The 13,526-nt window shown below is 46.0% G+C and overlaps 1 protein-coding gene across 1 annotated transcript; it reads right to left on the reverse strand.

Moving 5' to 3' along the window:
- Positions 1-478: 478 nt before the first annotated feature.
- LOC104616449 (G-protein coupled receptor 55-like) lies at positions 479-1,387 on the reverse strand. Its single transcript, XM_010281467.1, has one exon. It carries the CDS (start codon positions 1,385-1,387, stop codon positions 479-481), a length of 909 nt encoding a protein of 302 aa, XP_010279769.1.
- Positions 1,388-13,526: the final 12,139 nt, after the last annotated feature.

Genomic DNA, 13,526 nt, shown 5'->3' on the forward strand with positions numbered 1-13,526 from the left:
ACAAGCATACATGATCAGGGCAGGGGAGGCAACAGAACTTAGTCTGAAGCTTTTTACCGTAAACGCTAAGTCTCTGTTTCTCAACAGCCTGAGCCTGTAGTGACTGAAGGCCTGGGGAGGTCTGCAGGTGTGATATAGGCAGGGAGGCTGAATGATGTACCACATAGAAATGAACAATATTTTTTTTTTCTAAGTAAAGAGGAATCACATCCAAAGAGAGATGCATCACCATTTATAGGAAATAATTCCATTTCTTTTTATCCATAAACGCTAACACAAAACATTATGGAAGGAAACAAAAGAAGTCAGGAGCAGTCTCCTGGGAGTGGACTTAGTTTTGGTTTTTACAGAATATTTTCAGATCTGAATATTTAAAGTAAATTGCGCAGCTAAGTAGTTCAGGACCCTGCAGTTTCCGTGAAAGCATTTCCACACAATCATCCCAAGTAACGAACACACAGCATGTGGATCAACGCTTTCAGGTGGCTGTTCTTTCACTGTTTTTTAACGGGTCTTCCAAGGACTCCTTTAAAACAAAATAATAACACACCCCATCAAGGCAGCAGTTCAGGTTTGCCCAGCAAAGGGTGACCTGAACGATGTCTCGTAGCACTTGCTGAAAACTGGTATGAATGATGTTATTCTTCACCAGAAAATACATGAAGTATGCCACGTGGTAAGGTGTGAAACACACCAAAAACGCCACAAGGTTTGTCACCACTATCTTCTCTGCTCTGGTGGTGTGTGTTTGGGGGTTGCCTGGTTTTCTACGCTTTCTCAAACACCTGATGGTCTGAACGGTGCAGAAGGTCATGACTGCCATGCTGCCAACGAAGGTAGTCTCCAAGGCGCTGAACAGGCCTGCGTTTTCCCAAGTGCTCTTGGAGAAGTTATGGAAGCAGGATGAGATGTTGCGGCCCTCTCCGTGCAGTTGGAAAGTAGAGACTGTCCCGACTGAGGTGCCCAGGCAGATGACAGCACAGACCATAGCAGCTTTCTTGGTGGATCGCATGGTGAAAGCTGCGAAAGGGTGCCGGATAGCGATGTACCGGTCTACACAGATGCAGAGGGAGATGAGGATGCTGCCGTACATGTTTACAAAATAAAGACTCTCCAAGGTGGAGCAAAACACAGACCCCAAGTTCCAGTTGTCCTGAAGGTGGTAGGAAATGATTTTAAAAGGAAGAGTAAACAGCAGCAAAGTATCCAGGAAAATAAGGGCTATCATGTAGACTGTAGATTCTGAAAGTTTTTTAACCTTACAAAACAGGAACGACAGAGCCATCACATTGAACAGCAATCCCAGGGTAAACGTGGGGGTGTACATGATGAGCTGGAACAGTTCCACGGTAGCGCTGATGTTGCTCTTGGCACGGGTGTCATTCATATCTCCAGGTATGCTGGAAGAGAAGAAAATCACCTTCACCACAAGGACAGATACAGATCTCCTTGAGATCTGGTACAAAGGCCATGAGGTCTCTGTGCGTCCACAGACCTGGACACGCTTTTTGCTCTCAGGCTGCTGTGTGCTGAATTACAGCTCCCAGTAACATGAAGCTGCTCAGTGCCAAGGGATCTTGGGGCAAGGTTGTGCCTCAAGGAGGAGCTTTCTGGGGTCCAAACCTCACTTGCGCTGTTACCTGTTACCCCAAACTGTGCTGCCCTATAATTTAGCCTAGGCAGAGTATAGATGTGACTGCACCATCCCCTTGGAGGGATGTGATCTCTTTGCAGAGCCAGGGTAGCAGCCCCTGATTTTAGGGTTACTTGGATTTGTGAGGACAGAGGCCATAAATTGGATCAGATTTCCTGAATCAAGCTATCATAAGAGACCTTGGGGAGCCAAGAGCGCAAGGACCCCCCATATTTATTTATCAATATGAAGATCCCAATCACGTGTTGCCATCCTGCACCCCCTCCCACCACCACTGGGCAAAGAGAGGCTGTGATTACCTCTGGCCCTTCTGACAAGCTTGCTAAAAGGAGGCAGGCAGGAAGTTTCAAACAGGCTATTTCTAGCAGAGGTTAAGTCTTTAGAAGAAGAATGAGATTTAAGAACCCAGCCTTTTGCCTAAACCAGCCAGACTTACCACAGCGGATAAGTTTGTATCTGCAGAGACTGGAGTTGCAGAAAACATGCAGCTGTTTCTCGTCCGCAAAGAGGGGACTGAAAATGTCGAGGTAGGCACCCTCTCAGTGGGGGTCATGAAGTAATTCTCTTCTTTAGAGGAAGTGTGCTGGTTTGATCCTGCCCTCATACTCTCCTGATAAGGACCGGGAAGGCTCTCATTGGTTTCTGCAATGCTGGTCTCAACTGGAATCGCTTACAAATGCAAATGCACAGGAATACCTGGTCCTTGCTTCCAGCCAGTTCTGTCACAGCAAATGTAATCTGTAAATAAAGCCGTTCAAAGATCTTGATGTCAGCGCCCAGAAATTACTTTCGTCTGCTGTTCTGTAATTGTTACTACTTCAACCTAGTGCCTTTCCTACACAAGTTGCTGAGCTTGATGCCGTTTTGTTTCAGATTTGTCAACCAGTTGTCAACTGTGCAGTAGAAGTTCCTGTTCTGCAGACCGAGTCGCTCCCCCGGTGTTTCAGAGGTAAGCTCCCTGGCGCTGTGCTTCGAGAGAGATTAGGATCAGCAAAAGGGAAATCTATTCTTAATTAAATACTAGCAATTATTGTTAGGAAGCAAAAGCAGGTTGGCTGCTTGCTCCTTAAGGACACACTGATGCCAGGTAAATGAGTCTGTAAGTTACCAGTTATAGAAGTGGAAAAAACCCTCTCCAGAAACCCAGCCTGGATGAGGATGGGGTGCTGGCAGGGCCGTGGGCGCAGGAGAGCATACCTCTGGCAGGGTCAGGTGCAGGCATCCGTCTGCAGCTTTTGTCCTGCTGTAGCAGCGACAGGTTTTATTCGGGTCCCCGCAGTCGCCAGTGCTGCTGGCTGCGTAACACACTCAACAGCCTCCTTCCTTGCAGCGCGGCGCTGCCTGCAAGGCGTGGGGGCCATGGCTCAGCGGGGCAGCAGCCCTCTCGGCAGCGCCCGCTTCGCTGCTGCCTGCGAGGGACTGAGGGCAGTTTGAGGGGAAATAATGGAATTCCCACACCCAAATAAAGACAGACAGGAAAGCCTGAGTTTGGAAAGCACTTGGGGATCTGCATGACCGGAGGGGAGAAGCACCCCTGGTTATGCCGCAGGTTGTTCACTGCCTGGGAGTTAAACCCTCTCGCAGCCACAGGGAGTTTGTTGGGAGCTGGGTTGGGTCCCTGAACCTCCGAATTCAGGTGGCCCATGGCAGATGAGGGGATACTGCCTGGTACACGAGGGTGGCCTAGGCTCGGCAACCCAATGTGCTGCTCCCCTGCTGAGTCCCCTTCATCCAGTGAAGCCCTGTGAGTCTAACACTGGGAGGGAACCCATTACTGAGAGCCAAAGGGATGAAAAGTTAAGGAATTACTGAAAAGTAATAAATATTGACAAAGTTTACTTCATTGCCTTTGTAGGAGATTTCATTAGTCTTTTTTTTTCCTTCAGTCCTTTTTGTTTGTTTGTTTGTTTTTGTTTGGGTTTTTTTTTGTTTGATAGCGTGTCTAGGAAATTCTGGGTCTAGAGAAATAAAATTTCATCTTCTTACCAGTATTTTTACCTGAGAAAAATCTAGTTATGATAAAAAGGCATTTTAGACTAGAATCTGTTGTGTAGATTTGTAAACAACAGAGAAAAAAATTATTTAAAGCATAAATGCAAAGAGTAGTTCTGTTCATTCTTAAAAAAACTAATACGTAGATATGCTATAAGCAGAACAAATTATGTAAAATATACTTAGTTTTCAGGTCTTGTAGCAAGAAGAAAGCTTTTAAGGCAAGGTTTCGCTAGAATGAAATATTCTCTCTTGTCATCTTACCTTTGGGCTGTCTCTAGCTCTGGTGGTTGACTTTTTCTCCTCCTCAGCCTGTAGAATTCTCGAGTCTTGAGCTTTCTTTTAAGGTGGTGGAGTGAGCTGCATGCAAAGGAACTACTGCTGGTCAGGATGTCAGAAAGCATGAAGTGCTGCTGCTTTTCGTTTCGTCACGTATTTCCACTACAACATCGGTGTCCCCACGCTGTGCCTGCATACACGCACTATGTACATAGTATGTCATACACAGCTCATTTAAGGTTGTAAATAGATGGCTTTGTGGGACTAGCGTCTCTCTGAGTCACCCATTCAAAATAGTCTCCAGTAACAGAGAAGGAAATTCTGGCCCTACAGACCTTTCTCTGATTTTTTTTTCTACAAGACAGGATTTTATTCATTGTATGTAACATCAGTGGGTAGAGTGTTAGCTGTCAAAATGTGTTTTATGCTAAATCCTGAGCTATCACTGTTATTGTTTCCCTTACTTTTCCTGATACCGGGATTTTCAGTGGTGATCTCATATGTTCACTTCAAGTTGGTATTTTAAAAAAAAGACAAGGTTACTTTTAAATCTGTTTATACTTCTAGGGAGCCGGGAATGTACCCATGCAGAGTCTCAGGTGCTGATTTTTGTTCAGGGGGCAAGGGGAAAAAAAAAAGATTCCCCCCCACCCCACCCCGCCATTGTATGCATGTTTTTAATCTTCTTACCAAAGGGGGAAAGAAAGGCCAGAGGGGTAGTTTTGCTTGGTCCTCTGCATACCCCTTAAATATAAAACCTGAGGATTATATTGGCTGAATTGAAACTGTGCATCTGTGAAAGAGATGGAGGATAGGAGATGAGAGAAGAAATAGTACTTGGGGTTTCCTCATGGTATTTTATTTGAAATTACTCTACTTAAGAAAAAAAAAGAAATACCGCCAAGGGGGAAAAAACACGATAAAAGGTCTGAGTGAACAATACCTCATCACATTCCTCAGCGAGATTTCACTTCTGTGTATCCAGTGGTGGTCTTGTGACCATGACTGCATTTTGGATATTAACAACAAACCCCACAGAACACAGGCAGGCACCACTACCATGAGGAGGCACTTGGGGCCTGAGCCAGCCTGTGTGGTGGGAACCGAGGCTGCTGTGAGCAGGGGATGTAAGCCCAGCTGCAGGGTGCTCTCTGTGCCCCTGCCCTGGTCCGGGGTTTGCACATGCCAGTTCTGATACTGCCACCAGTGCTCGGAGCGGATGCTCTCTCTTCCCCATTCAGTGTTTTCCCCTCACGCACTTGGACCTTTCTCTTCTCTCTCATTTTCTCTTTGATACCCATACGCTTGTGCCACGTAAGTGCTGCTCACCTCACCAGAGGTTGCCCAGAAGCATGTCTCCCTGGGCGTGCTTGCTGCACAAAGCCCTGTGTGGCTACATGCCTGGAGAAAGACGCTTTGGCAAGGGGAGGAGGAGGAAGCAGCAAAGCCAGGGTTAGCATGTCATAGTCTAGCCACCGCCAGTGGTTGGTCTGCTTTTTTTTCAGCAAAGATCCTCGTGAGTTTTTTAGGGAGAGATCTGAGGAAAAATGGCCAGAAAGGCATGCAGGGGGTACAAATGCACTTGGGGCAAGGTGTGAAGCCTCCTCTCCCTTCAAAACCCAAAGGGTGAAAGAGGATGATGCTGAGGGGAAAATGAAACCGGGTGAGCAGTGCAATGGAAAGGCTGGGGTAGTCCATGAAGGGCTCTCAGACTGCTGATTAATAACTTAACTTGTGATGCAGGGGTGAGAAAGCTGTGGGCAGCTAAGGTACCATTCTTTTCTCGCTGCAGGCCCTACTCTGTGCTAATGGGACGTGACTCTTGATGAAGTCCTCAAGACCAAGTGTGCTGTCCCTTTTCTTGCAGACTGGGGAGAAGAGAGCCACACCCTGCAAACTCTGCTCTGTCCTGGCACCTCTGTGCATGTCACCAATGCCACCAGCGTGCGAAGCACCTGCTGCTTCGTGCAATTTCAGGTGCTGAATGCATCAGCTTGTTCCTTTTTCCTGACAAAGGCGCTGTTTCACGTGCATTTTTTTGCTGGTATTGAGGACTTTGCCATATCACCACTGCCACACAGACCTCCTCTTCAGGCCATGCGCACGTCCCTGGGTGGGAACCGGTGATCCCCTGTGCTTGTTCTTAGGACTGACCTTCTCCTTGCAGTGTCGGGCTGTACCAGCTATCCCAAGGCACTGCCGGTCTGTTGCTGTGCCCTGACACTGGACGGCACTGCAGACAACAGTGCCATGGTCCTGGCTCTTCACCTGTTGGTCCTGGCTCTTCACCTGTTGGTCCTGGCTCTCAGGAAGAGTGTCAGTACAGGGCTGGTGCTGCTGACATCTGTCCGGTTTAGGAGCTAAATCAGTAACCATTGCAGCACACAGGGTTGTGTAGTGGAGACATAGTGGGGTTTTTTTTGATCTAAATCAGAGTCTACCCAGTGAGAATAGTATTTGCTCTGCTTGAGAAGAGAGAACATCCGCTGCCGTGGTCCCCTTTCTTTCTTGTTTTCCCCCAGGTGCCCTTCAAGTCTTCTCCACTTTTCCGTTTCATTTACCTCCCCCCTGCCTTCCCATGTCCCCAGGTCCCTAGATTTTCTCTTTTTTGAAGGGCTGCTCTAGCTCTGTGCTGGGGAGGAAGATTTGGAAGCCAGCCAGAAGGAAAGAGCAGGAGGTTGGGCAACAGAGGCCACAACAGAGCAATGTGTGGAGCCTTGGGATGGTCCCAGAGAAGCTTTTACTGCTAAGGCATGCTTGGTTGGGGTTGCCATAGGGGGCTGAGAGCGTGTTTGGGCTCCTCAAGTCCTGCTATGAGGCCTTGCTGTGTGGCACCCAGAAACACAAACCTCTCCCTGTGTCCCAGCTGGGACATGGATCAGGAGGCTATTGGAGCTTACTCTTGCCCGCCATGGGACATGTAATTGCCTTGAGCCATTGCAGCATCCCACCAGGGCTGCCTGCAGCCTCTAGGTGAGCCAGAACTGGGATGAAATGTCGCATCACCTAAATCCAGTGGCTCTGCAGAGCCGTTTGTTACCGAGTTGCCCCATCTCGTGGCTGCAGGGGAAATGAGAAACACGGCTTCAGCCCTGTGATGTCTCTGTCTCTATCTGTGGTTGACCACCAGGAGGAACAGCTTATCCTGTAGCTCAGACAGCTTATCCCGCAACTTGCCTCCACCAACTGAGCACTAGACTCCTTGTCTTCACTGGCCTCTGTGTTTGCTCCACCATCCACATCATGGACAGCCCGGGACTGATGAGAAAATGGAGACCCAAAAGCTCTGATGGTGATGAGTGGAGAGGCTGAAGCACAGAAAAAGCTGAAATGGAGCTTTTCTGTAGAGGAAGTGACCATAAGTACTGCCTGTGGGTTGCTGCTGAGGCCAAGAGGCCAGGGCCAGGAAGCTGCTGTGCTGGTACAGAGGTCTGACCCCAGGTGATGGCCTTCTCACCGGCGTTCAGTGTCCTCTGGAAGGACCCTACAGCTTGAGGGAGGCACTAGCAAACCTTGGCTGTGCACCAGAGCCAAGAGTGTCCTGGTGGATAAGGGTACTTTCAGTGCTGGGGGAGCTAAATCTCCTGCTTGGGAGAGGTGGTGAGGTGGAGAGGGCAGGTGAGTTGATTGCTCTCTTGGAGCCCTGATGTGTTTAATTTTGAAGTGATGTAGTATTTGTTGAGCGACAGGTCTCAGTTTCCACAGAGAAATCAGCTGAGGATGCTCCTGTGGGAGTCCTGAGGCCAGGTCAGCAGGGTGGGTATTTTCTGTGGCAGACCTCTGAGGTTGGTGAAATTTGAAATTGGTGAAATGTGAATAAACCCGGAGGAAAAAACCCTCTTTTCCCCCGATCTTCTACTACATTTTGATCTAAGGCCCGAACAGGCATCCATTCCCCTACATCCATATGATTCTCAAGCTGCAGCACCAACCACAACAACTTGGTGGAGATCTGTCTCTTGTGCTGCAGCTTTGGTGCTTCTAGTTATTCTCTGACCCTGCAGAGCAGGCATTTAAGTGGGGCTCCTGCACCCCGGCTGAGGGCCCTACCTACCATATCACAGCGTATGCTTCTTTCCAGCCTAGTGACTGAGTAATTTTGTCTCTTTTAAGGTTTGTTGTTTTTTTTTTCCTACTGAAACCATTAGCTACACTGCTCTTCAACTCAATTACCTTCGACAGACTTGAGACAGCGTTTTCGTAAATTAACTATTTCCCAATAGATCCTACAAACCTCCAAACCATAAAACACCACCCTGCCCTGGCATGAGGAGACACGCTCTTCAGCTGTAATTTTGCGAGGTGAGGAAAAAATCAGTTACTGAAGATGATCAAGGAGATCTCATTTTGTTTTTCACAGTGCTGAAACGTGTGTACAACTCTAGGAAAGTAGCTGCATAACTCGACCTCCTTTCCAAAAGGCACTCATACATGTTTTGAGCCAGTTGGGCTGCTCCTATGGCCCAGGAACTGCGTCGTGCTGGGGTGCACCCCGTGGTGAGTGGGAGAGTCTCGATCGGACCCCACATGGCTCACAGCTGCGTTTCTTCTTAATGGGTAAAGGTCAGTTTTCCTTGCCTGGTTCCTGGGGCCTGTGTAATGGCACAGCGTGTGTCTGTGAGAAATTGTTAGGAATATTTACAGCAGCCCTCATGACGGGGGGGAAGTTCGTTGACTGTCATTATGAGAAAATAATGAACTGAAGAACATAAGAGTCATTTTAGGCAAGAGAAAAAGTACACTTAATGCGGCGTCCTGCCTTTGACTGAAGCCAGCAGTGGATGCTTAGGGGAAGGGCATAAGAAACTGCGTTCCTGTTGCTGACAGTGCTTTCAGCAATAAGCGGTTTAAAAAGTAAGGAAAGCTTGATCATAAAGGCTCCCTTAGGTTCCAGACTTTCCTCCTCCTATATCCCACAGTGATTTTCTACCGAGGCCTTACAGATACATGCCATATTTTGAACATGATGTGCATGTGTCTATTTAGCAGATACTTCTGGCATCTTTTTGCTGAAAATACCAAAATGTTTTACCCCTGTATCATCAGTATTTTAGGGAACTAGTTGGATATTGATGAACTACCTAACAACTGCTGCTTCAGGAACAGTTCTTAAAAAAACCAAAAAAACCAAAAAAACCCAAAACCAAACAAGCAACCCCCCCCCCAACCCCAAACAAATTGTATCATACTACAACTTAAATTTTCCAGGTTTAGCTGACGTAGTTTGTTAGAATTGCTTAACAGAAAATGCAGGTAGGTTGGCAGCTGAATCATGGTTTCTACTCTTCCTAAGGTAGCAGAAATTGAAAGACAGCAAACCTCCAAGTTTAGATAATTAGTGTGAATAGATGAATTAGTTAGAATTGCAGTGACAGCAGTCAGAATTTGGTAACGCTACTTTTCCCTGAATTTACGTTGATAACACATTGGGGGAGGGAAGGAAACTTTTAAAAAAATATTTTTTATTAAAATTAATTTTGCTTTCTCTGTGTTCTGCTCTGTTACTTCATTATGTAAACTGTGTGTATCATTATTGTGCCAAATGTTAACTCATGGTCGTCTATAATGTTAACAGGCCAGCAGCAATGCATATGTTTATTATATCATGACGTAGAAAGATTTAACTTTGCTATCACCAGAGGCAGAGTGCATAGAGGATTTGGCTGTTTATGAAAATCCCTCTCTTCTTGTTGTATGCATAGTTGGACATGTCAGTTTGGTGCTTCACTAACCTTACTACCTGTTTATCAACTGTTAGCTCTGCTGAGCATTGTGCTGATGAGGTGTGATGCTTGGAGTGCCTAACCACACCACTTTTAGGGTGACTTGGGTGCCTACGCAGGACATCGCAATGCACCATGGCAGGCTTGCCTGCTGGACACTGTCAAGTTTGGGATTTTCCATCTTCTCCTAAACATAACTGTTCTGGTGTCATCCTGGTGGCGTAGGTAGGGACTGTCATCTTTTCCATTTTACATGTGGGGAATTGAGGCAGAGAGAAGCAGAAGGACTTTCCAAAGGTGATACAAGGCACCCGCAGTGGAATGCTGTTTCCCAAATCCAGATACCTTCCTTCTAGTGCCAACACACTACTTTTAACCTGTTCCTTCCTGGGGCCCAGCTCCCATTCTGCAGCCCAGGAGAGACATCATTGCATCACTCATGTCTGGATTTTCACGCCCCTTCTAGAAGTCCTACATTCTTCAGAAATAATTTGTATGTCTGCCTTTTCATATTCAGAATTAACTGTTCTCGGTTGGTCAGTGTTGAAATTGTGTTGAAACTATGTAGTAACATGCAGAGGGAAAATCAAGAATATGACAAGATATATTTCATGTCATTTTCTGTAAATGTGTGATAACTTAACTTGAATCTTTCAGTCCTTCTATTTAATTTTGATAACATTTTAGTTAGGGTGAGACTGTGCATATGTGATAAAAGCATAGTATCTCTGCAGTTATACTCTGTGCAGATTTCAGCAAGGATTAAGAGAAGAATATCTTTCTCTCCCTCCTTTTTTTCTGTACCAGAACTCAGGAAGTGGTGGCCTTCAAGCAGATCTTGCACTGTTGCAAGTGGGTTGATGGTATGGTGTTTGTGCAGAAGCACTTACGATTTAGTCACCTGTATTATGGAAATTTGCTGAGCAGTCATAACTCCTCATTTATTTTTCCATTATTTTTCCTTTTAAGACAATACAGCTTAGAGAAAGAATCTGTACTTTTAAATATTTGGTTTCTTTGGCCAAACGCCTCTTGTGCTTTTAGCAGAAGACTTTCTTCTTTTTGCGCCTTGCCTTGCCAGCACAATTTTTCTCACAACAGGCACAGGTGCTGAAACACCGGTTTTGTTGCGCTAAAGCCTGTTGCAGTGCTGCTGATGGTTTTTAGACTACCGTTAGGCAGTTGTGTTAAGCATTTGCTTTCTCCGATGTGAAACACGCATGTGAGATCCCACATGTCGCCGAATCATAGAAAATAGTCTGCATATTTTTGTTGCCTTTTCACACATTTGTAATTTGCTTACTTTTGATACAGTATTTTTTTAAGTTTGGTGTTTTTTTTTCTGCGGCACTGATTTTTATAGCTTTGGTTGCTAACAGCGAGAAGTTTATGCAGACGGAAGTCCATTCCCTCATTCCTTTCATGTTCAGATGAAAGGAAGAGGAAGACTTCTGAAAGCTTTGTGTCCCTTGTCATTGTTACCATTTGGCATTAGGTGCCTTTGCAAGAGCTAATTTCTGAGCTGCTCTCTTCTCAGAAGAGCTACTGTGCAATAACTACATTTGGGTGCAGAAAGGGGACTTTGAGTTTCCAGCCCTATTTTTAACACTAATCCCTTTAAAGCCATTGACTGACAGAATAGAATAGACTATTCCAGTTGGAGGACCTACAATGATCAGGTAGTCCAACTGCCTGACCAATTCAGGGCTGACCAAGTTAAAGCATGTTGTTAAGGCCATTGTCTAAATACCTCATAAACACTGACAGGCTTGGGGCATCAACCACCTCTCTAGGAAGCCTGTTGCAGTGTTTGACCAGCCTCTTGGTAAAGAAATGCTTCCTAACCTCCAGTCTCAGGCACCTTTGCACCATTCCCACAGGTCCTCTCACTGGATACCAGGGAGAAGAGATCAACACCTCCCCCTCTGCTTCCTCTCCTCAGGAAGCTCTAGAGAGCAATGAGGTTACCTCCTTTTCTCCAAACTAGACAAGCCCGAAGTCCTTATCTGCTCCTCATAGGACATTCCTCCCAGCCCTTTCACCAGCTTCGTTTCCCTTCTCTGGACACATTTAAGGACCTTCACACCCTTCTTAAACTGTGGGGCCCAGAATTGCACACAGTATTCAAGGGGAGGCTGCACCACCACTGAATACAGTGAGATAATCGCCTCTTTTGACCAGCTGGTTATACTGTGTTTGATGCAGTTTGCCCTCCTTGGCTGCTGATGACCTCATGGACACCTTCCCATTGCTTGGCATCAAGGCGGATGGAAGAAGAGCTCCTTATGGGGTGGAGCAGAGAGAGGCTCTTCTGGGGGACAGTCAGGACAGTCCGCACATGCATCAGACTTCGCAAGGCACTTTGAGGTCGCTGGCTTGTTCCGTCCTGCAGGCTGGCACCGGTGCTTGTTGTAAACCAAAGCAGAGGATCAAAGTGCCTGAAGAAGCTGGTCTGGTTCAACAGTGTGAGTAATCCCCTCAGTGTTGGTTTACCTATAAAATGAGGAATGTGCGAGGTGTAATGTTTGTGGGGCAATACGTACCAGAATAGTTTTGCTGTCACATTGTCCTTAGAAAAGCATTTGTTAAACCACACTCAGGACATAACTGACAGACTTAAAAGTATGTTCAGAAAAGCCCTCAGCAAGTGGCACATTTAATCCTCTGAGCCCCTCATACTGCAGAGTCTGGGGAGAGAAAGGTTCAAGCATTGTCTCAAGAAGTAACCTGTAAAATAACCGGATTTAAGGGAAGCGGTTCTTCCTAATACCTATTGTTTTGCATCTTTGTATTGTTCCATTAACCCTAAGTTCTTGCTTTGAGACAAGAAGAAAGGCAACTGAATAGAATTTGGGTTGTTTGGGGTTTTGTGTGTGTTGTTTTGCTGTTTTTTTGGTTTGTTTGTTTGTTTTTGGTTTTTTTTACATTATGGACTTGGTGGTTTTCGATCACTTTTGCAAGTAAAGGCATTCCATGTTATTGCTTATGCTGATATTTCCATTATGCTTTCTTGCACCCCTAATTGTTCAGTAAGGCTAAACTTAGGGTCTCGTGGGGAGAGACAGGACACAATGAGAAAGAGAGGAAAGGTGGAGGAAAGGGGTCTGATGGCCTTTTCACCTTTTCACAGGGATTCAGCTGAAACTGAGAAGGATTTTTTTCTCCTTATGTGCTTTCTTTACGTTTTTCCATCTGTCCTCGCTGCAGGTGTGTGCAGAGTGTTCCTGCCCTGCAGAACTAGGGCTGGGAGATGTTCATGCCACCTGTACTCCAAGGTAGCCTTTGTATCTGTATGTAACTATATGCTATAGTACGTATGCATAGTTAGATATGTAGTCCCTATAGAAAGGGGCCCACATGGCACCACAGCCTGGGTTTCAACCAAATGAAGGGAGAGCCCCTGCTGCTGCCCTCTCCTTCATGTCTTCTCCTCCCTCCTTTTTCCACTGGCCATCGCTTGCTTTCCTCAGAGGGTAGGTATGCAGGGGCTGAGGCTGCACCACCCTGTGCCTTTTTTTTTTTTTTTCCTGTGCCTTCTGTGAAAAGTTTAAAGGGCTTTTAGTGGACAACATTTCCTGTGAGTTTAAAAATGTCTGTCTTCCTGCCTGAAAATGAAGCTTATTTAACTGCTGATTTTGTACTGTGAAATATGTACACTTCAGACTTCTCGCACGTATTAATTCTTAGTGAAATCAAATTCATATGAATAACTCTAATACTGATGAAGTTGTTATAAGCATTTATCAGGCCACATCCTTTTCCTGTTGTTTTCCTGGTGAAGCAGTTTTAAAGTCAAGTATTTAAACATTTTAGCATAAAATTTCTCTGGTCTTGAGCATTTCTTTGTAAATAACCACAACCACTGAAGCAAAACTAAC

This window comes from Phaethon lepturus, unplaced genomic scaffold (genome assembly GCF_000687285.1).
Source record: "Phaethon lepturus isolate BGI_N335 unplaced genomic scaffold, ASM68728v1 scaffold12692, whole genome shotgun sequence".
Taxonomy (NCBI): domain Eukaryota; kingdom Metazoa; phylum Chordata; class Aves; order Phaethontiformes; family Phaethontidae; genus Phaethon; species Phaethon lepturus.

Bases quoted from the DNA above. Each gene is read 5' to 3' on its own strand.
- LOC104616449 (XM_010281467.1), bottom strand. From the start codon at position 1,387: ATGAATGACACCCGTGCCAAGAGCAACATCAGCGCTACCGTGGAACTG.